This window comes from Enoplosus armatus, chromosome 9, assembly GCF_043641665.1.
Source record: "Enoplosus armatus isolate fEnoArm2 chromosome 9, fEnoArm2.hap1, whole genome shotgun sequence".
Taxonomy (NCBI): Eukaryota; Metazoa; Chordata; class Actinopteri; order Centrarchiformes; family Enoplosidae; genus Enoplosus; species Enoplosus armatus.
This window is the reverse complement of record NC_092188.1, coordinates 24126907-24150694: the sequence shown is the minus strand read 5'-3', so window position 1 is coordinate 24150694 and position 23788 is coordinate 24126907. Positions and strand designations below refer to the sequence as shown.

The 23788-nt window shown below is 45.0% G+C and overlaps 1 protein-coding gene across 1 annotated transcript in view; it reads right to left on the bottom strand.

Moving 5' to 3' along the window:
* adgrb1a (adhesion G protein-coupled receptor B1a) overlaps positions 1-23788 on the bottom strand; it is an 85649-nt gene that overhangs the window by 46695 nt on the left and 15166 nt on the right. The window contains exons 2-13 of the mRNA XM_070911353.1: positions 14036-14212; positions 13162-13266; positions 11262-11429; positions 10648-10812; positions 9817-9981; positions 8391-8555; positions 8137-8238; positions 7915-8021; positions 7358-7552; positions 6443-6511; positions 4371-4479; positions 2241-2384 (exon numbers count right to left, since the gene is read on the bottom strand). Of these exons, the coding sequence (XP_070767454.1) occupies positions 2241-2384; positions 4371-4479; positions 6443-6511; positions 7358-7552; positions 7915-8021; positions 8137-8238; positions 8391-8555; positions 9817-9981; positions 10648-10812; positions 11262-11429; positions 13162-13266; positions 14036-14212 (1671 nt within the window). The remainder of the gene's footprint in view (positions 1-2240; positions 2385-4370; positions 4480-6442; positions 6512-7357; positions 7553-7914; positions 8022-8136; positions 8239-8390; positions 8556-9816; positions 9982-10647; positions 10813-11261; positions 11430-13161; positions 13267-14035; positions 14213-23788) is intronic.

The following is a 23788-nucleotide window of genomic DNA, read 5'->3' as shown; positions in this document are numbered from 1 at the left end:
AATTGTCTCTAATTGCTCCTGATTGGCTCCTGTTGACTCCTGATTAGGAGTGACGGCCTCATTAGCATGCTAGCGGCGCGGGGACTGTCTTTAATGGCCGAAAAACATCCCGACTGACAAATAACCCCACTGCTACTGAAAACTGTGTACCTGTGTACCACCTGCCTGCAGTGAGGGGCTCAGCTCAGCTGGTGCTGTTCTCAATGACATTAACAACTCGTGATGCAAAAACACGATGGCGGATGACAGCTGGAAAACTCCCGATTACATTCAATGAGAGTTCCCCAATATCACCGTGTTCCCTTGAGAGGCAAAACACCTTTTTTCGTCAACTGCAGAAACTCAACCGCAACGCAGGCAGGTTGGTTGCGACGTCAGCAGTGATCCAGGCACTGTGCCAGGGTGTTGTGATGCCTGGGGGTAAAGCTTACAGATTTGCCCGTCAATCTACATTCCAGCCCTCACCTACATGGTCACCAGCTTCGTGAAAGCGACCGAAATTCGACTGCGGCTCACACCTTTCGTGTTGAAAGGAGCCGATTGAGGTGGTTGGTGCGTTTGATAAGGAAGCATCCTGCATCTTGGTTGTTCTGGGCCCCAGGGCAAAAAACCCACTCTGGCAAGACTATACTGTATGGTCCATCTGGACCTGATCAACGTGTTGGGATCCCCATGGAAGAGCTGGTGGATGTGGCTGGGGAGGGGAAAACGTCTGGCCTCACCTTGCTAAACATGCTTGCCACTGCTTGTGCCTCGATAAACTGCAACATGTCGCAGATTTCATACGGACTTTTCACTTTTGGTGAAATGAAAGCTGTCTGTTAAGTTCTTTGAGTTACGTTTTTTTATTACATGAGTTCTTTGAGCTTCACAAACTAAATTCCCTTGACCTCCATTGTATTGGAGTGGCTAGACACCACTAAAATGAAGTAAGAATGCTTTTGAGAAGGTCCCGACCCTTTGAATAACAAACACTTTTTGCAGCACACATGCACAGTATCATACACCCCCTTACAGATACAGCATCAACATCCCGTATTCAAGTGGAAAATGTACTTTTTCTTGGTGTTCTGCTATTTTACATTGGGTTATTTTCTGCATTATTATCGTATTCTTTCAGTGGGCGCTATTAACAGTTCTACATTTCCAAAGCCTGTAATGTTCAGGTTTTGGAAAATGTGTACATTTCAACGATGTGTTTATTATTGAGGTCGCAGTTAAGTTGGTACTGGACGACGTTACACTGAAGAGGTGGGTCGGACTATGAGAAACACCCCTCAATATAATACAGTCTAGTACGATACGATATTTCAATGACACCTCTACGACGGTGTCTACATCTGAGACTGTAGTTCTGTTGGCTTTGTTGTGAGCAGAGATTTTTGAACACAGGTCGAGTAAGTTCACCCGCAAGGCTGCAATAACATGAAATGGAAGGGCGCCGTGCACCCTCGTTTGTTTTTACATTTTCACACACATTCTGGTTCTTGTATTCTGAGCTCGTCCCTGCTGTTGAGACCACAGAGTTGTATAACTCCCTATGTCCGTGAGCAACAAATAAGTATGGAAATGCTCCTGTTTGCAATTCAGCGCCATCAAATTATTAAGGCAAATGGGCTTGGCATTAACATTTTATGAAACTGGCTCCGGCCTTATTGAAGACAACCTTTGCCTTTTTATTTCTTTATTTTTTTTTGGTTTGTCGTATAGCTGCTGAACAGCGGGGGGATGAGAAATGATTTTGTTTGTTCTCCCGCGTGTTTTTATTTTCAGCATTAAATGCAACCATCTCCGCATGCACTTGTCTGAGCGGGGCACTTTTCTTTGCAGATTAATGGCAGTAAACACTGTTTTGTAAATCAACTGCTGTTCCTTGTTTATGCTGTTTTGTATTGACGCCCACCCCCCCCCCCCCCCCCCCCCCCCCAACACACACACACACACACACATACACAGATTCAAGCACACGTTCTTGAATTCTCGAACAGAAGGCAGACAGGCCGGCTGTAATCACTATAAGGGGAACATGCTTTTCTCTCAAAAGATAGATTTATAAATCATCCAAGAGACTCATTATTTTGTCAATTACATGAATTTGGTGCCCACAGAATAACCTGTTGCCAGACTTTCCTGGTTACATTTACTGTAGTAAAAAGAATGTCTCCATACACTTCCACCCAACCCACCGTGTTACGTCTCGGTGGGTTGAGATGGAGACGCAAGGTGGGTTTGTCTCTCACCTGGCTTGCCGGTAGACAGAATGTTCTTGGGGATGGTGACTCTGTCCTCAGAGCTGCGGGCCCAGTCCACCATGCCCCTCCAGCCTTTCATAGGGAAGCTGATGTCTGCGTGACCCACCACAGGACGCTTGTGGATGCTCAAAACTGTAAAAAAAAAAAAAAAAAAAAAAAAAAAATGGGGGGAGGACAGAAAATTTCAATTTATTACGCATCATATTTCATGTGCTTTAATGAATATTCACATTCACTCTCCATGTTTGTAATTCTACTTCTCCATCTCGTGAGAGGGATGTGAGGTTTCTCCTCTATTGATTCTCTACCAAAGACAACTGAAAACCTATTTCCTCACTCAGCTTTAGAACTAAACTATTAACAAATGATACACAACAGCTTTTGTCTTTTCTTTTCCATATCGTGTAAACATTCCAAAGCCCTTGATTTCGGCCTGTTTACATTCAACCTTTAAATGGCTTCCATTTTACTCTTGCTCAGTCCTACACCTACTTAAATAGATTATAATAAATACATAGAAATAGATTTTGGCTTGACAGCAGACTATCATTCATTCAAGGTTCATATTCAATATTCTCAAAAATGATAAATCAACCGTTAAAAACTTTTGGGCAGTCATCCCTCATGTCTGTCCTTGACTCTGGAGATATTCTGTGTATTGTCTTGTCCTGTGTATCACAGTGTACACTACTGCTTTACTTATCACTAATCTAATCTCTCTCCTAGGGAAATTCATAAATAATCGAGCTAAATAATCAAAACAGGAAAAAAAAAAAAAAAAATTCAACTTGACTACTCTGATGAGTTTGGAGGAAGAAACTCTCATCTAACTATACGTCGGCAGATGATGATGGAGCCTCCCTATATGCGTGGCCTTGCTTATGTTTGAGGTGTGGGAGGGAGGAGGTCAGCTGCCCCAGGGGGAAGTCCGCTGCTGGTGTGGGCGGCTGTTTGGCTCCAGACAGCGAGGTGGCACCGCTATAAACAGGACCTCTCATCTGGCCTCTGTTCCCACGTACTCTCTCCCTTGACTCATCTCAAACTCTGCCTCGTTTTTTGTTTTTTTTATTTATCTGGAGAACACAAAGCAGCAGCAGAGCCTCTGTGATGACTACGCCGCACCCCCCCCCCCCCCCCCCCCCACCTCCTCTATTTGAGAAATATAGAACGTTTGCAGTCACTGGGCGCGATGGACGGAGGCAGCAGGTAGTTGTGAATGTGGAGTCCCGTGAGAAACGTCTTCTGAGTTGCTTTGTTAGGTTGATGTAGATACTGAGGAGCCACAGGAAGACAGATTGTGCCGTGCCTCGATACGATAATATCAAATTAGCTGAAGCAGAGGGATATACAACAAAGGGTGGAACAAAGGAACAAATCCCAACATCCAGGTTGAGAGCCTCCCCTGACTTCAGGCGAGCTACAGTTGTATTTGCCAAATAGCCACAAATCTTGCTGAGGGGTCACGACATGACAAAAGCATTTGAGCTTCCCGCCCTGAGCGTGACGTCAGAGGAAAATGGCCGCCGCGTGAACATGGCGAAGTGAGCTGCATCGTGGGATGTGCAGGATCCGTACCAGGGGACCAAAAGCCACGATAGTGTGCAACACTAAAGTACCCCTTTCTAGCTCTCTTATTCTGTAGTGTGGGTGAGACAGTGCCATTGATGTTTGATTAATATTCGCTATTTAAAATGCGCCGTCACCAGTGGCTATATCAATTTATCCTTAATTACTTGGGAGACTCCATCTTTAATGATCTAGTGAACAAACTATGTGATGATGATATTGTTTTTCTAAATTACCTCAAACATCTCTTCGGCATTCCTGGCATGTTTTGCAATTTCCTGTTACTTATCGGCCGACGTACACACCAGTATCGATACCAATAATTTCCCCTGTGTGTGGACACTTAGCTGACAGCACTGGTTGTTGGGTGGGTAAATTTGACACTGAAGGCACTGAAGGAAACCCCCCCCCCCCTCCCGCTGTCCTCCTTTTTATGTATAGCCATTGTAGTTATGAAGATCAATCTTCAGAGCAAGAAAAGCCGTGATAAGAGTATTTATTTTGACGGCAGATATCGCCGCAGAGATCTCCTGGATGGCGATAAGGACTGACCTAGGTTATCGGTGACTTCATACATGTCTTGAAAGTCTTTCATCCTCAGGCCGATGACATCCACAAAGTCCTCCACCAGACGGAACAGCTCTTTGATGTTTGGCCCCAGCTGAGAAAACAGAGACACATGAAAGTTGAATGAAAGAATATTGAATATTCCGAACTGATGTTGAAACACTTGACGTGCGAAAAGGCCTTTTGTAGAAAGGCTGTATTTGTGGCAAACATAGTCACACCATCGCCCGTTGGTTCAGTGCCACCATTTCTCATATTCCGCACAGCCAAGACTAACGTGCATCATGGCCTTTCTCTTCATTTTGATGATGACATTGTATGCAATTGACAGTTTTTTTCTCTGGGGGAAACACCATGGACTGTATATAAAAAATGGACGACATGACAGCTCCCCGAAAGTGAAGCCAAAACGTCTCAATCGCCCCCTGGTGGCTGGCTGCAGTATAGGTCATTTGGGACATGGGCCAAACTAAAAAAAATCAAAGTACACGTCAGATACATTTTTCCCAAAGGTGGCTCCCTATGACGTCACCAACGCAAGGTGGCAGCGGGCCGTAGCCGGGACATTTTGGCTTCATTTATGTACAGTGGGAGGAAGTGGAGACGCGTCGACCATCTTTATATACAGTCCATGGGAAACAGTACACTCTGAAACTCCAGAGTGAGCAACACTGTAGACATTAATAATGTGAAGACTGCAGTCCTCCGCTACTACAGGATCATTTAAGGCTACATTAACACTAAATGCACTTTAATGTGTAAGTTTTAGTTTTATTATAAATAGTAAGTACAGCCACTTTATTGTACTTTCTGTTTCATTCTTCCTGGCCACCACAGACCGCAGATATCCAGGTTTTACATACTGGACCATCTCTGGCGGTCAACCAGTAATCATGCAACTATATATATATATATATATATATATATATATATATATATATATATATGTATGTATATACACACACAGGATATTCTTATTCGGGGTACTGCTTCCCATGTTGGATGGAATGCGCGTTTTGTAATATGTGAAGGGGGTGTGTTCAAGATAAAAACAGGGTGTTAAATTGCTCTTTAAAGGGCTGTATGATTCTATAATCTATCCATTCATTTGCACATACTGTAGTATTAAAGTTGCAGAGACCTAAAACTTGCTTAAGATCCATTACATCACGTCTGCTGAGTTGTGTTTTATTATTATTATTATTATCATTATACATTATTGTACATTGTGCATGCATTGGCACATTAGATTTAGTAAAATGGACAATGTAAGTACAATATAAACTGAGAAATAAAATGGTTCTGGGGCCCCACGAACAAATTCACCTGGTGGGTAATCCATCTTTACACCTGATAAAGGTCTCACGACTGAAAGTTTGGCTTTTTGACAAAATACCTTTCTTTTTTCATACTTAACATTAAATGCAGACATTGCGCCCTCTGGGATAAATTCCCTAACCCAACTTTCAAGTCGCTGCAATTTTTTTTTTTTTACCACGGAGAAATAAAGGGACACGTCTGGCTACATGGAAGCTGGGACATACCAATACATGGGACAAAAAACAAGTTTGTGTTTATAGAAAATCATAACTAAATAAAGAGCTCTTGTCATGCCACAGTTGAAGGTAAGAGGAATTGTGCCTCGTTCATATACTCCTTTCGCAGTAGAAGAACAAACTGCTTACTTCTTGTGCATAAAGCGTGTTATTTGCCTGCACGGTGACACTCCTAAGAAAAAGATGGAAGCGGATATATACTTAATGCAGGAGTGGATGAGCGCAGCAGATGGACGAGTGGGCGTTTGCGTTGACTCGGTTGCTCATTAGTTATAGCTATTTCTGTCCTCCAGCAGTTCTCCTCTCTTCTGTCCTTCTAACTCTCAGTCTGAAAAGACGCAGGTGGGCTGTTTGTCCACCTGCGTCTTTGTCGCAGTGTCTAACTCGTCAATTAAACAGCTACAGGGTTGTTATTATTATTATCATTATTATTACCGCGCACTATGTTCGACAAACGATGCAATTACGGATGGGGTGACGATGTGAGAGGGTGATACTAACCAGTTGTGCTTCCTCCCATCGCTCCCTGTTCTCTTCCATCAGCAGGTTGCTCACTGACTGCACGAAGTTCTGGAAAACAACAGTTCCACATGAGGTCGCGTCGGGCCTTAAGGTATTTAAATTATAAGGCTGGTGATAGTCAGCATATTTCTTGTCATTAACAAATCCCATGAAAAGACCCCATCCAAGCCTGATATATCTCATTCTTCTTTGGCATCAATGAGACGCACTGGCCGACATGTCCCATCATCACCATGAACACACACGCAAGTTTATTTTGACTCTTTCGTCCTGCTCACCAAATGTGTGTTGACTGAAAACAGTCCCCGACAAATGCACTGCTTCCTGATGTTTGCTAAAAACTACAGTGATCAGCTGTTTTGGGAAATTACTGTAAGACGTGGGTGTTTACCGTTCAGGGAGGGTGTAACCGCTCTCAAATTGCATTACGGGAAGTGGTGGGATTCATCTTGCATTACACAAAAAACAAAGACCCACTCATAAAAACATAGAATAACATCAGCCTTATCCTTTAAGGCATTTTTTTTTGGGGCAATTATAGGGTTCGGCCAATATCTGAACCCCCACCTCCTTTCACTCCATTTCTGTGGGGATGGGGGATTCAAATTTCCCTAAGCACCAGAGACCAACATATCCACCTGAATCTTGATCATTTTGATTAGTCCTCCCGCAGCGCTCATTGGATCGGTCACTTTTCAACCAAGAAACAGTTATCTTGTTTCTTCTTCTCCCGGCTTCACGTCATGATGCCAGACTTGGTGGAGTGTTCGGATTCAAAGGTCTGGGACCCAGGCAACTTTTGAGCCCTAAACTGTAATATCGTTAGGGCAGTAAAACCTCAGTCTGCATTACAGATAGCAGCACACTACGGAGCAAACCCATATATCAATTCACCCTCATGTCAGCACTGCTCGGACTGTAGTACGCCCTCCTGAAGATCTCTGTCATGTTCTTCAGCACGTCCACGATGGCCAGCAGATCACCGCTGTAGCTGGTCCCGTCGCTGGACGTCACCCTCAGCTTGGTCATCACCTCCGAAACTCCGTCTCCCACAAGGCCGCGCTGTGCCTTGGACAAGTGTTCCCGCGTCTAACAGAGAAAGTGTCCTCCGTTAGAGTGATTGCAACATCATGTCTGTTTATGGTAACATCTTAGGGCAGAATACGTTTTTTTTTTTTTTTTTTTTAATCCCCTATGTTTGTAACATTTTGGCCCCCCGAGTCTTTCATTTAGCTTGCTTTATGTTGCAGGACTTTGTGAAGACAGTGGCAATATAACGGTGCCAGCAGGCTTTGACACAATATCCTGAAGAACAACATTAAAAATCTATTGACAGGCACATTTGAAAAGTCACAATCAACGTCTTTATATGGATATTTAGTTTATATATATATATATATATATATATATATATTCAGGTTAGTGTAAAAGAAAAACTTCTCAATGCTCACCAAAGTTTGTATACTGCGATAGTCGTTGGAAACGCATTTCATATAGGTGGGATTCTCCCAGTAGGCAATGCCCTCCTCGTCCAGGGTGCAGCGGCGCAGGATGAGCCCTGTGTGGGAACATACGAAGCAAGGAGTCCTGTTTCTGTTTCTAATCCAACTCCTATGTAATATCGACATTCCATGTGACATTCGAGTCTTATAGATGTCTAGGTGCGGGCTCACCCATGGCATTGGGAGGACAGCGCACTGCTGCTGTATCCCCAGCTGGAGTCATCTTCCACACAACGTTGGAGAAGTTATCCTCGCTGCATATTTCATGAGGTTCTATTCACAAGAGAGAGAGTAAACGAGCTTCATAGAACTTTTTCCACGTAAACTTGGTTACAGTGGGGATAAAAAATCATCTCTAAATAGGTCGGGACTCCATCCCTGATGAAGTAGTGCTGCAAAGCAACCTTTTGTTCCCGTCCACTGACCTGGGCATCTCTTTTCGTTACAGCGCCGCACCTCTTCTCGTTCTCCAGGACAAGGCTGCCCTCCAAAAAAGGGCCCATAGCAAATCCTGTTTCTCTGCTGGCTCCCCCCTCCACAGGTTTTAGAACAGCTCGACCACAAAGACCACGGCTGCCACTTGCCATCCACTGACAGAATGCACACGACATGAGAGCGTTAGACGGGACTTGATCGGGCATCATACCGGCCGTGCCGTACAGGCCGTATCAGTGTTTTTATATGTTCTAGTCCATTTTAGTAGAAAATGATGTAGAATGTATTACAGATTGCAGATACTTTGTCAAAACACATTGTACTGTCTAGAATTTTTTAAATTGTTGGTTTGTATTCATTTCCCTAGAGCATTACAAAATGAAGTAGCACGGACTTGAAACTTGCTTAATGCAATTCATTGATAATTCATAGCATTCTGAAAATAATGAAAACTGGTGGCAGTCTGGAAAGCGGGAGAACACGTTCATTAATTCAAACCACTGTGAAACACAAGGAGTTGGTGGAAAAACAGCGTAACCAAACAAGATCTGCCTGACTCCGACAGAGTCTGATCAAAGAATACGTGAAGAGTGAGGGTCAGTTTTCTGGACTTGACATTTGAACATATGGTGTGCATCAAAAAAAAAGAGTGTTGCTTGTTATAGTGTGAGTATTTATCAGTTTGTGTTATATTATAGTTGGGCTCGTGAAGGTTGTCACTGGGTACTGTCCTTTCCACACGGACAACCAGTGCCATGGACAGCACCCACTAGGGCTTACATCTATTTTGCCGAGCATGATTTGTGGTTTGCTTTAGACACAGCTGATGGCCGGCATTGTTTTGAATCCTTGCTTTGCTTTTGAGACGCGTTGCACAATGAGTTATTAGCTTCAAGGAGTACCTAGATGTGGCTGTTTTTGTATCTTACGGCATGAAAGCCATAAAACCTCAATCCGTGAACGTATGTGGTGGGGGTTTGTTAGATTTCTCTACGGATCTCTACATTCCCTCCGAGTACGTGAGTAGGTAACGCGCTTCGCAATACTGCACATAACTCTCGTGTGAAGAAGTTATTTTAATGATTTCAATGTAAATCTGTTGTCTAAATGTCATCCTGCTGCCGGAAGAAAATGTAATCCCGCTCGTTGTATTCCACTGGTACCACACTCCGTTTTGCGTTCAAAAGCGGTTTGATTATGGTGAATTATTCACGTCATGCAATAGAAACAGAGCAGCACCTGCAGCAATAAAATGTCCAGTACGTTACAAAGTAATCCGTTCTAAAAGCTGATTCATGCATGATTAAATATGCAGTTTATATATGGCAGCATTTGGCCTTCTAGTAAATCTGGTGTGAAAGAGCAAGAAATAGATCTTTAGACCCCGGTAAATATTCTGATCTGTGTCTTTCATACCCGGGCACTCCCCAAGGAAGCAGTCGACAGTCTCCAGCCACTCTCCTCTGCACTCGGAGCCTCCGTACGAGGGGCCGTTACACTCCCTGGTTCTCTGCATGGTCCCATTAGAGCAGGAGGCAGAGCAGGAGCTCCAGCTGGACCACTCATTCCAGACTCCATCCACTGAGGATGACCAGGGTCACCAACAGCAGTCAAACAGGATGGTAGATAAGACAGTACAGGAAAAATGTTAGTTATTTGATGTATTATGGGTTACATACTAAACCAAAGACATTTTTATAAATAAAGTACAAAGTACACTTTGGAGACAGGTCTGGGTCAACCCATCGTCACTCTGGGATAGGGGGGGGGGGAGCGCTTTGGCTTGTTTGTTCAGCACTAAGCCCAGGAGGCAGCGACGGGGCCGTTGCAAAATAGTATCTGAGGGGGAACTTGTTTTGGTGGAACATTTGCACATGGGGAGGCGAGCCTTGGCCTTAAAATGGTTCAATCCCTGCTAAAGAAAACGCCACATAAAATAAAAAACAATCTTAACTTGATCATCAGTATCCTAGGTCACCGGACCTGTTCAAACCACGGACGATCCAAGTCTTTGTCAAAACTTGCCATATTCAGCATGTAGGCTGCAGGCTCGGAGGTTGTCGATGTTGTAATGCAAAAACAGTGACGCGCAGATAGCGGGAGGGGAGGAGAGTGGCCATTCAAATAGTTGCCAGACTTATCCCAGCAGCCTACATCCGGTGAGTCAGACTAGCCCCTCGTTGATTTTTTTTTTTTGTTGTTGATTAATTTAGGTTCACCTTTTATAGTTATCGGTGTGTTCCTTACCTGGACAGACGGCGATGTTGCAGAATTTGGTCTGTTTCTCTGGGCCGTCACAGGGGTCTCCCCCAAACTGAGGGGGGGTGCAGGTTCGTGTTCGGGACCTGTAACCTCGGCCACAGGTTGATGAACACAAACTCCACGGCGACCACTCGTCCCAAGCGCCGTGCACTGCAAACAGAGCGGCTGGGGTATGATTTAAAGACAGGCAAACACAGGCCCCCTTACCACACCAAAACAACGGGAGTGAACTTCACTGAGACACTGAACTGTATTAAGTTACTCCGCTGTTTGGCTTTACTGGGATCATCTGTACCGATCCATTGTCCTCTGGTAATATTGCTTTCTAAATTGAGGAGTCTCCCTGCCTGTCTGCATGTAGGAGAGCCTGAGAACACAATTAAATCTCTGTTATTATAGTGGGACTCATTCTAAACTACAGGCAAAGACCTTTCTGCAAGGTGAGGGTAAAAATCATCCCAGGGGCCACGCGTTTGCTGAGTGCCTGAGGAGGGGAGTCAGGTTGGGTCTTAGTATGGGTGAGGCAGGGTCCAGGAGAGGGCTGGTGCGAGCGCAGGATGATGGCAGTAGGGGGGAGAGGATGGGGGGAGGGGGCTTACCTGGACAAACAGCAGAGTTGTTGCAAGGTCTCTGCTCTCGCAGTGGCCCACTACACTGGGTGCTGTAGGAGGAGGACACACAGAAACGAGTGCGACTCTGCCAGCCCTCCCCACACGTGGCAGAACACACACTCCACGCTGACCACTCCTCACCTGAAGCTGAGTCTACTGAGGAGGTAGGGTGGGTAAAGGATAGGAGGATAGAGGGAGAAAAAGGGAGGAAAAGGAAAGGAGAGGGCCATAACTAATTATCATGCAGGATGCAGCCTCTGTGGCCAAAAGAGGAAGGGTTGTGGTGTATTAAAGGGTACATTCTAGCTGTGCCGCATTTTAGGGGCTGCCTCCTTCAAAGACCTAATATTTCAGGTGGATGAGGCGGTCCCATTCCCAAGGTTCCATCCAAATATGGCTGATAAATGAGGCCTTCTTTTGCGAACATAACTGGTAGTCCTTGACGGCCCTCAGCATTCCAAACCACTGCACGCTGGTCACCTCAAAAGAAGATGACAGGAACTTGGGAGGAGGCCTAAATCCTCGGTAGAGCATCTAATTTGGAAAGGAGGTGCCGATCTAATCTTCTGTCCAACTTCGCACGCTGCATCCTTCAAAGGAGGCGGCCCCTGAAATGAACCCCAGCTTCTATACTGCTTGTCCTTCTTCATCTGTGGGGCTCTGATGTCATATCCTTTGCATTGACTTCCAGGGGAAGTGAATGCCACTGGCTTAGGATATGTCAGTCATCTTTTCAATGGCCGTGACTGCCGGTTCGACGGGTCAGTTTGAGCAATAAGTGGAAATTGGGCAGTCACAGCTGGGGAAGCAGGGAGAAGAGAACTAAAAAGGATGAAGGGAATCGATTAGCAAATTAAAGTGATATTTCAGACAAAATCTATCGTTTTGTATCAAACCTGCACACCCCCCGTAGGCTTGAAGGGTCTCTGTGAGGAAGCTAACCACAAGCGTTTCATACCCACCTCGTAAAGCAATAGTTCAACATTTGGGGGAATACATGTATTTGTTTCCTTTCCGAGAGTTAGATGAGTAGATCGATACTGTCTGTGTATCTGTGCATTAAGCACGGGGCTGAAGCCGCGAGGCGATTAGCCTTCCTACCTTGGCATTAAGGGGGAAACACCTTGCTTGGCTTTCTTCAAGGATAAAGCCAGGGACCTAACCCTTCTAAAGTTAATCAATTGCATCTTATTGTCTAATATGTGCTTAAACCTCTACCTCGTGTGAAACATGTTCACCTACCAAATAAGTCTCTGGCTTATTGTTTTCTTGTCATTTTAAAAATTTTTGTTTGGATATGGATTCTACAAATGAAGGATACGTGTTCATCACTAAGCTTCAAAGGTGTCGGTGGGCGTACTTTTGTACTTTGGACTGAGGCGGGTTAGCTGTTTCTCTCTGCTTCTTGTCATTATGCTAAGCAAGGCCAAACACATTCCAGCTCCAGACTTATCACACACACACACAAGAAACTGGCCTCTAACTCTTGGAAAGATAACGTGCAAAATAATAACGTCCCAATTTGTTGAATTATTTCTTTCAGCCTACCGAGGATTGCATGCTTGCTACTCCTGATTTTGGGTGGAGTATCACTTTAACAGAGAGGGAGGACTCCGTTTGATATAGTGTTTTACAGACAGGGCACAGTGTCCTGTTATGACCTCACATGAAATACAATTTCACTATGTTCAGTCAGGGTCCATGTTGGAATTAGTCCATTGCGGACGAGGCACTACTTTGGGAGATTTTGATAGATGTGGTTGAAAAAAAAGTGAGTGCAACTCTCTAGTTTGCGGTTGTCATTATGTATATTGCGTACAAGTGTGGTGGTCACCCAAGCTGCCACAGTGACTGATGCATGGGATCCCTCTGCGTCCCGTTGTCTTACCTGTCTGAGGGCTCTGCTGTCCACTGCGGGGCTTGTCTACGTCATCACGCTTGCGGCTGTCCACCGAGCGAAGCGATTGGCTGCGAGAGAGATGGCGACCTTTGCCTAAAGGGGGTGAGGCAAGGCCGGGGGGGAGGAGGGGGGGGGGGGGGGGGGGCGGGGGTTAGCAACCAGAGGTCCTTCATTAACGGCTTATATTTGGGACACAACCGTGACGTGATTGGTCACCCAGAACAGCATCAGCCAAACTTGGGACTTTTGATGTGCTGGCTCGGTATTAATGTGCTGTAAATGTGTGCAGTGCTCATTTTGTTTCAGCCGTTGTATAATCATGTTTATCTGAATCTTGCAAGTGTTTCTGATGGCATGACTAACTGAGAGAAAAAAAAAAAAAACACATATACACACCTACAGTAATGGCAATCTGCTGTTTGAGCTAGAAACGTACTGCTAGTTCTGTACAAATGAAGAAAGCTTTAAGCAGTGAAACAATTCCGTGAAAGCACTTCTTGGTAAATAGCTTCTACGTAATAGTGCTCGGATGTTGGTTTCCTGTATCCTTTTAGCCATTTGTGAGTGTAATGATTTTGACATACTGTGCATGCATGGTCTTGAAAACGGTAGACCATGTCATTATTTTTCATCGATCAAAGTCCCCTTTCCAACATGCACTCCTTAAGTCAAAACACTGACTTATAGAGGATGGACACACAAGCAGATGAACAAGATAGCTGTAAAAAAATAGCTGTAAAAACACACTTTGCACACACACACAGACACACACACGCACGCTCATATTTAACCATAAAGCATAAAAAAAAAGGGCACTCACTGGCAGACATAGATGTATAGAAAAATGAACACAAGCACACACCGGGAATGAGGGGCTCACCCGTGCAGGGCTGCGAGTTGCAGGGCCGGCCCTCCTCTACCACGCCCTCACACAAGAACGACTCCTCCGGGGGTGACTGACAGGTCCGGGTCCGGGTTTGAATCCCACCTCCGCACTCGCTGCTGCACTGCGCCCACTGACCCCACGCACTCCAGCCACCTAGAGATGCGAAAAAGTTTTTTTTTTGAGATCATCTGATGGAGTTTGGTAGGTTTTCACATCCCGCAGAGAAGCATGTAAAGCCTCAGCTTTGGAGCGCTGCTGAAGAGCGAAGCCTGTGTGAAGAAACATCTTCATAGCTTCAACTAAAATCTTCTTTTCCACTGTATAATTCTGGTTCAGTACAGACTGTAACAACATGGCACTCCCACTGCAGGCAAACTTTTCATATCAAGACATTCTACACTCTATAACACATCGCAGAGTTAAGGAGCCCAGGAAATGTGGAATGAAATATTTCAAGTTATTCCCCTTAAACCCTTTTGACCCTTAGTGGGTGAACGTAGGCAAAGCCTCATTACAAACTCATGATCTGGAGCCATACGTTGTTCAAACCTGCGTATTGTTTGAATTCAAATTGTTCTGATGATCCAAAAGGTTTCCAAAAGGTACTAAATATGTACGTCAGACTGAACTGGGGAAATGTGTATAAAATGAGACAAAAAACTTCTAGAACATTTGGCTCTGTGTAAACATCGTGCAGCTGGAACGTGCAACAATACAAAGTGTTTGTGATACTGTGAGACAGAATGCAGTAAGATGATTTTTCCAACCTTAAAGCTGCTGAGGGGATAAAATGGGGGGAACTATATTTTGAGGTTAAGACTGTCATGGTGCAAACATAGACTTTGAAACTGAAAACTGAATGCTATTTATATCATATATGCTTCTGTTCATCATATGATATGTTTGATGCATGCCTGCTTTGAGTAATTGTATTTCATGTATGTGGGTTATTGTCAGTACACTTAGTAGTGGTTAGTCAACTCGAGGTTTATGCTGCTATAAGTTGTAATTGTAAATGGCTGAACTGCTGTGGGGCCACCTGGGGGGGGGGTCCCAAACCCCAGGCTGGAAAACACAACATTAGTGGTGTTTCTCGCTCCAGTATTTAAACATTGCATTGCAGTGGCGTGTGCATACCAGGGGTGTGAATGCACTTGAACACGTTCATATTCGGATGTGCACAGATCGCGCTCTCTGAATTAGATTACAAAAAACACGATGCAGAATGTAAGAAAACAGGCGTAATAAGTTTTAAGTTCAACATTCAGACATTCGTCGAGGTTTTTACCTCGTGATCAGATATTGAAGCCCGCACCGTGACAGAAGGAGCTAAAGTTAGGGGCCATCTCAAAAATTCTTAATTTCCATCAGGAAATCTGTCAATAGATTTGATCATAGTCACTTAAAACCAAATTCATCGTCACCTGGGCCTCCTCCCATTATATAAACAACCTGTTTTTTTAAAGAAAATGACCCATTTTCCCACTAACTTCCCGCTCTATTCCACTCACACCATCAACAGTTCCAAAGTTTTTATTTAGACTCATAAGCCAGTTAGGCTCATTTGTTTTTGAGGCCGGGGTTCAAATACAAATCGCGCTTTAATGATTTGGTTAAAATATGTTATTTTGATATATTTTGTTGGCAGCCGAAACGAAGCAGACGTGGCAATTGTGATGCATAATAGCTTTCTAGCAGCTACACTTGGGTGTCCTCTCTCAACTTTTCGAGGCGCTCCACCGCAGCATTCGCCGGCTTAATCACAGCGACAAAATCTTCAGCGGCGCAGATACAAATCCCTGCACTATAGTGGCCACACTGCAGCACAGATAAGAGGCGGCGCTCGCCATCTATCACGCCCTGGTGTCCAAAAAAAAAAGAAAGAAAACCCGTCGGCGAACCGTCTTCGCTGTAAACGTCCATACACGTATAAATGATCTGTGTCTATGTCGAAAAAGGCCACATGAAAGCACTTCTCAAACACAGACAGGACAGTACAGGTGAGAAGTACACGGAACAAGTAAGCCGCAACACAACTCATAGGCCGAACAGCAGCTGACTGATGGTATCTTAACACCGGAAAGGGGGATCTTTAAAACAGAGGTGTGATGAATGCCATTGTCACTGCGCAAATTCCCTGTTTGGCCATTCGGATTTTAATGCGCTCCATTAAGATGTGTGCCGATATGAGGAGAAGCGGGCGAAGAGCTCGCCGAATGTCTCTCTCCGTCTCTCTGTCTCTCTGTCTCGGTGTCCTGCACGCTCATGAATGTTTAATGGAACAGACAGATGCCTTTCAGCCCCCACAGGCAACGACAAATATGTATTAATCTGCATGAATAGAACATGAAGTTGGCCAACATCCAGACACACACGTTTTTAATTACTCGCAAGTCAATTTCCTTTGGGCAAGGGGGGGGGGTTGGTGAGGGCCGAGATGAGGGAGGGCACTTGATTCAGTCAGAAGAGTCAGACACACACACACACACACACACACACACACACACACACATTTGCAATTCCTCTACAGCTGTGTGTAATCTTACGACGTCAAGTTTGTTTTTATGGATTGAAAGAGACAGATTCCAGTTAAAGAAGGCCAAATCAGTAAACGATTTCCTTTCCCGTCTGAAGTGAAATGAGCAGGCACCAGTGATCACAGTCAATATCAGTTTGTTGTCAGCAAACTGACCGAGTGTGGCCCAAGTGTTTACTTATGGCTGTGAAATTGGATTTGCTCATGTTTCCGTGACCACGCTCAATCAGCGCGTGAACCAACTCCAGTCCAGGCGGAGACTGACCGGTGGAAGACCGGCCGGCCCAACGAAAGATCGCAAAACAAACTCATCGGACTAGTGGAATGGTCGCTCCAACTGTCGGCGCGCAAAACGTGACGCTGCTGTCAGATAGCAGCAGTCCCGCTCTCCTACATGAGCACAAATGCGCTATGGGGCTCCGCGGTGACCTCTCTGTGCGTGTTGTTGTGGAGATCCAAGCGACATGCGCACACCCGGTTCGGTTGTGTTTGGTCTCGCACACTTTGGAGAAAGGTCTGGCCCGACCCATCGTCGTTCTAAAGAAAATGCCACTTAAAATAGTAAACGCCATATGTAGAGACGGGGACTTTGAAGACAGTAACAGTAACAGTTGGAGAAAGGGGAAGAGAATGGCGGCTGAAATAGTCACCAGACTTGCCCCCGCAGCCTACATCTGGTTTGGCCGCGTCGAACTCTACTGCGGTTGAGGAAGAGGGTGTAAATGCACCATTTTTGGTGTTGACCCCTGACCCCAACGAGGTCAGAAGAGCTAGTGACACGATCTGACTCGAGGCAATATTGTTGCTTTTGCTGTTATTTCACCAAAAGAATCTTTCGGTGATAAATTGGGATTACTATTCTGTAATGAATGATCGTGTTTGAGAATTCTACTACATGCAGTTTGCGACTGGATCCGGATCGGCAACTATTCACACCAAACATTTTCAAAACCATACATATAAAAAAAAAAAAACTTGTAGCTCTTAACAGCGGGTGTGGTTTTTGTGAGCAGCTGGATGAGTTTGTTTTAGCTTTTAGTTTCAAGTTAGTGTTTGCAAGTGTGCTTTGAATTTCCCATGTTTTCCCCGCATGTATCCACATGTAATCCCATATGCTTTCACGTGGGTATTTGCATCATTCAGGCATTACCAAGTGCGAAGTACGTTTTACGTGACAGTCGGTTAGCTGTTCTGTCAAACACCGTTATATGGTGAGATGCACTGAACTTAGGGGCTTTGGTCTTTCTTTAGGATCTGGACTGAAGCGCAAATCAGCGCGGACTGAAACGTGCGTCACTTGCTACGTTACGTACGGGCCATTATTTTCTTGTGCATTTATGCATAAATGCGTAGGCGACACCCGTTGGAGACGGCAAGGCTACAGAGAGCAGCCTCTGTGTGCATTCGCACCGGTCCAGTCACCAGAAGCGTAATGTCATTACCGTGGCAACGAGGTTTGTCATTAGGTGACATGCGAACTTTGTCGCTAATGGCTGACGCAAGGTGCCAATTTTTAAAGTTTGCAGTGAAAAGGAAGGTTAATGAAGGGAAGAGAGAATTCAAAGAGGAATAGACAGATATATATCTATATATATATACACATTCAACCTGACACAACCTGTGTGTTCATACCTCATGCTGTCTGCTTGAATGTGTGTCCTTTTAAAGGATGAGTCTGGTGATATTCTATAGTTTTCTTACTGTCATGAAAAAAAAAGAAAAATCTAAAACATCTAAACCATCGATGAACTGATCCTACTAACAAGTATTGTGTGTGCGTATCCAAAGCCTGATTTATCTTCTTCCTCTGTGCCATAGAGCTCCCTTGTTGTCCAGAAACTATTAAAAACACATCAATGGGCCACACTGTTGCCCCGGGTGACATGTCCCTTCATTACCACGAACACACACACACACACACACACACACACACTGGAGTTCTCTGTAGTATCTTAAGTCAGCCCAAATACACCGTCCTGCTGCCCCAACTACTGACTAGAGCCCAAAATGTGGATTCATCTGCTGCTGGAAATAGTCCCCAGCAAATGCACAATTTATTCCTGTTTAGCAGGAAGTTTGCTAAAAAACTACAGTGGCCAGCTGTTTTAGGAAATTATTTAGCCTTCCTTTTGTAATGAAACTACATGTTGTGGGGGGGGGGGGTTATATATATATATATATATATACACATATATATTTGCTGACCACCATTTGATCTCCCTTAAGTTTCAAATTCTGGACAGGAACATCTGCTAAGTATACCGAATTGTACAAATAATACCAATAATATTACCTGCTCAGTTAATTTGGTGTTCCATTCAAGCATCATAGAGCAGCCATTCCAATGTGAACTAAATTAACCCCCCCCCCCCCCCCCCCCCCTCTGTGATTCCAGTGTTTTCAGGGACTGAAGTGAGGCCGAGTAACCTTCAGCTGCTCTCTTGAATCAGTCTGGGTTTATTGTGAACAAATATGCTTTATGAATACAGAGGAAGATTAACTGCAGTTTGGAGCAAAGGACAGAAGCTCCTTCTGTCAAATGAAGGCTTTGGCAAGGTGAGAGAGAAAAAGGAAGGGGGGGTGGGGGGGGGGGCGGCATTTACAGATAAGATTCATTCTTCTGCAGGAAGAAAAAAAAAAAAGACGAAATGACAAGACTATGAACTTTTTTCTTTTTTCTTTTTTTTTTTTTTTTCCTTTCCTGCCCAATAATCAGACTCGGGAAGGGAGGGGGTAACGCAGTGTTGTCTTTCTTTCTCCCTCTGCAAGGGCATTTCATTATGTTCTCAATAATTCAGAGGGGGTCTTTTGTCAGAACACACCTGGTAGCAGGAGCAGGCTGCGGAGTCCAAGTCACCCCAATAATCCTCAAACTCATCCTTCCCTCACTTCACCTCCACCAAAAATCCCAGCTTTACTGTGACCTTCAGCTGTCTCCAAAACACACACACATTCCCCCTTCAATTACTCCGTGTGTACACTGCATGACTGTGCAGTTCACCGAGTGCATGCATGTGCATTGTGCAATTTTAGTGTGTGTGTGTGTGTGTGTGTGTCTATAATGAACTTCCTGAAAGTCACCTTCACCTCCTGTTTGGAGCGGCGGGATGAGTGGATGGGCATCTCCTGTTACGGCTCCAGTTTCTGCAGCTTTGAAATCATCAATAGCTGCCACTAACCCTCCAGCACAACCCAAGCACACACACCCAAACACACACACACCCACCCAGCACACAGAGCTCTTATAGATAGGGTTACTGCAGATTTATTGATTGAAGTGTGAGAAGTGTGTGTGTGTGTGTGTGTAGAGCCGTGACGGGAAGAAAGGACGGGTGAAATATGATGTTGGAGTTGACAACTATTGTGGCAACGAGCAGGCAGCCGGGGAGGGAGGGGAGAGTTGGAGAGGAAAATGTAATAAAGACAGAGACAAGAGGACTGAGGGAAAATAATCACGGAAACATGAAATGCAGGCAGAAACGGGGGCGATTTGTTCACACAAAGCTGTGCGGCTGAATGAAGGATAAGGCGAGTGCTGACACCCAGAGGACAGAAGCAGTCAACTGCATGGTGGAGATAACAGGTGGTGAAAGGGAGGGAGTTGTTGGGGGGGGGGGGGGATGAAGGGAGACAGGAACAGAAAAGGGGAAAAAAAAAATGTTAGGACAGATAAGAGGAGAGGGAGGGAAGAAGAAAAAAAAAAAAAAAAAAAAAAAAAGCAGTAGGCTGATGTCAAACTGAACAGCATGTTAGTATTCCACATCAATGAAAATGCTCACGCTGAAGTGTCCTCACACAAAAGACAGAGAATTGCGGGTTTGTTATTTGTTTTCTCTTCATTTTTCTTTTCAGCTGTGAGAGATTAGTATTCACTATGTGATATTTTCTTGGAGGAAATGTACTGCTGAGTTCATTAGACAGGCTGGGGAGGAGCTCGTGAGGAATGAGCCACCAGTTTATGTAACATAATAGACATACCTATTCATACGCAGTACATTATGTATTACTTAGCCACAAACCCATTGATTGCTGCCGAAGATGTCAGTCTTTCATCTCGTTCATTTTCAGATGAATCCACATTTGGAGCTCTGGCGAGCATTAGGGGCCAGCAGGACGGTGTGTGTGTGTGTGTGTGTGTGTGTGTGTGTGTGTGTGGATTGATTTGAGATACTGCAGCGTGTGTTTTCATGGCAATGACAAGCGTGGCTCGTTGATGTGTTTTTAACAGTTTTTGGACAACAACGGAGCTCTATGGCACAGAGGAAGAAGAAGAAGAAGAAGACGATACGTCAGGCTCTTTGGACGCGCACACACGATGCACGCCATCATCAGACTCACCTCTAAAGGATAGATAACTCCAGGAACGCGGGTTACCCACGCGACTGCAGAGGCGACGCTGAAGTTTGAACGCAGCAAGACACCAGCAGGCAGACAGTCAGACCGGTTGTCAACAAACCAGCACTTCCTCCAGAAGAACTAAACCACTTTGCTTGGAGGTTGAATTTAATAGTCACGCATCGCCCAGACAAATTAACCACTTTAGGTCGAAGTTGAACTCCTTCTCCCTGGGGGTTTTAATTAAAACCTGTGTGGTGTTGGGACACATCTCTTGCCGTGTTTGACTTCTTTTACTGGGCGAGATTCACTCGTTTGAGCACAATGTTACTATTACCATAATAAGAATGATGAAAATAAGGCCCGAGTTGTACAAAACCCAAAAATTCCCCTTCAATAAAACGCAGCGTTCTTGGTTTGAATCCAATCCACAGCCCTTGTTACGCGTCTTATCCGTCTCCTGTCTAACAAGAGATGGAAACGCTGCAGACAAACACACATATAGACGAGACGCTCCCGCCACCGTTTCATCCACTATTTTCATTCTTGTCGGGGGGGAGAAAAGGCTCGTAAAAGAGCATCGTGGGACTCTCTAAATCTCTCCATTGAAAGCTGAAAGTCTCGAAAAGCCGAAATTCTTTTCGAGTTAACAGCTCCTTCAGGCGGGATGAGGCAGGTTTTAGACAATGTCCTCCCACCACGCTGGCATCACTCCTCTGGTCGGACACATTCAAATAGCATCAAAACACGGCGGCGAGCAGAAATCAGAGAGAGGAACGTCAACTGAATGTCAACTCACACATGCCCTTTGCACACATGGAATACACATCCACCCGCAGAAGTAATGGCTTTTGGGCTTTCAAAACATAGGTGTCCATTATCTAAATGATCCGCACAGGCTCTGCTCAGACACAGCTGGACCTAATTTACAGCAAAAGCCACAATGGTCGCACTATATTTGGCACCTGGTGGCACGGCGACGAGTGGGAAAGTAATGACATACAGGAAGCAGGAGCGTCCTCGGTGGTGCAGTCTGCATCAGTGATGGATTTGAAACGATTCTGCACCCAAAGCCTTAATTAATAAGCGTAAAAGAGTGTGAAGCGTCAATACTACTGATGTACGAAGCCCCCCCCCCGCCCCCCCCTTGTTGTACATGTCGCAGTGTCCTTGAGCAAGACACTGAACCCCGAGTTGCTCCGGGTGTGGAGGCCAGCACCTTGCATGGCAGCTCGGTTGGTCGCTGTACATCAGATGGCCATGGACACCAGACTGCGTGTTGGACCTAGAGACCCCCCCCCCCCCCTTTAAAGGCCGGGGTCCACAGTTCCAACATCTTTCTGTGTGTGTTTCACTGGACGTCCATACTCTAAGCTGTAGACATGAATGCCAACTGAAAATGTAGGGAGCCTTTTGAAGAATTCATTAAAGTGATTTGATTTTCTTTGTGCATTAGAAACTATTGAAATGGAAAATGTGCAGTCTTACAGTGCTCTTAAAAAAAAAATAAAAAAAAAAAAATATATATATATATATATATATATATATATATATATATATTGTGCTGCTGCGGTCTTTGTGATAATACGACGGCGTTCAATTCGAGTGGTGTTGGAAGTGTTGCAGAAACGTTCCCGAGCTCCGACCCGGTCAGATTGCTGTCGTGATCTTTATAGAAATGTGACTCAGGCGCCTATTCAAATGCGAGAGCGGCATGTCAGGCTGCCAGCACAATTTCAAAGTGCGTGTCACAAAGGGGCTTTATTAAAAGCCATGCATCAATCTAACTAATCCACTCACAAGCCAATCTGACTATTAATCCCACACAGTGGCGGACTGTTGAATCAGCGCGACGCCGTCCCATCCCTTTAACCCTTAATCAGCCCGAGGAGCACAAACCATTACACCTCCTCACCTTCCCGAGCGGCGCCATCTCTGAAACGCTGTGCCCGAACCCATTGTCTATAAATACATATCATGTGGGCAGCTCCTCTGAGTTTCAGGTGCAGGTCAGCCAACCAGACATTTCAATTCCGAAGATGGATGCCCAATTTCAGAGGGAACGATAAGAAAAGGCTCAAAAGGTCTTTCACCACGGGGATCAGATGCTTTTCTTACTTTTTCTCCAGCCCTGACTGACAGCTCACAGAAATAAGGCTTTTTTTTGTTTTTGTTTTTTTTTTTCCCTCCACTTGTTTTTGTCCTTCTCAACACAGATCCACATTTTTGGCGACTGCTGATAAAGCCTGCGTGCTCGGACGGCAGTTGCGCGTGCGGCCACACGACTTTCACGTGCTTGTTAGCTTTTGTCAAACGACTGCAATTATTTCGGAAGTCTCTCTGCCAGCCGGGCTGCAAACTCGGCCTTGTTTTCTTTTTTTTGTGTGTGTGTGTGTGTCTCTGTTGATTTCCACAGCAGTTAAAGAGCTGCTGAGAAGTACTTTGACTTCAGCTGAATGTTGTTTACAGGTTGTCTTCGCTGGGCATCAGGCTAAAGTGTTCCTATGGGAACCACCAGAGCCTCCGTGTCTATTTCCTCCATGGACTTGAGTGGATTCCCCACCCCCTCAACCCTTCCCCCACATGGCTATTAAGACTGAAGATCGCCCCCGCTGTGCTCTGGTTCGTCCTCAGCTCTCTGCAGCTTCTTCATTCACTCCACCGATGATGAATGCGTCATTGTTTTTCTTCGCAGTGTTCCTCCAAGTTACTTTGGGAGCGCGTTTAACTGCTCCATTTAAAACCCGTGCGCATGCTACAGTATATAAAATATATTCAGAGGCGTCCAGGGATCGCTAACCTGTAAGCCTCGGATCCACTGGCACACATACAAACAGATGCAAGTGCACACAATCACA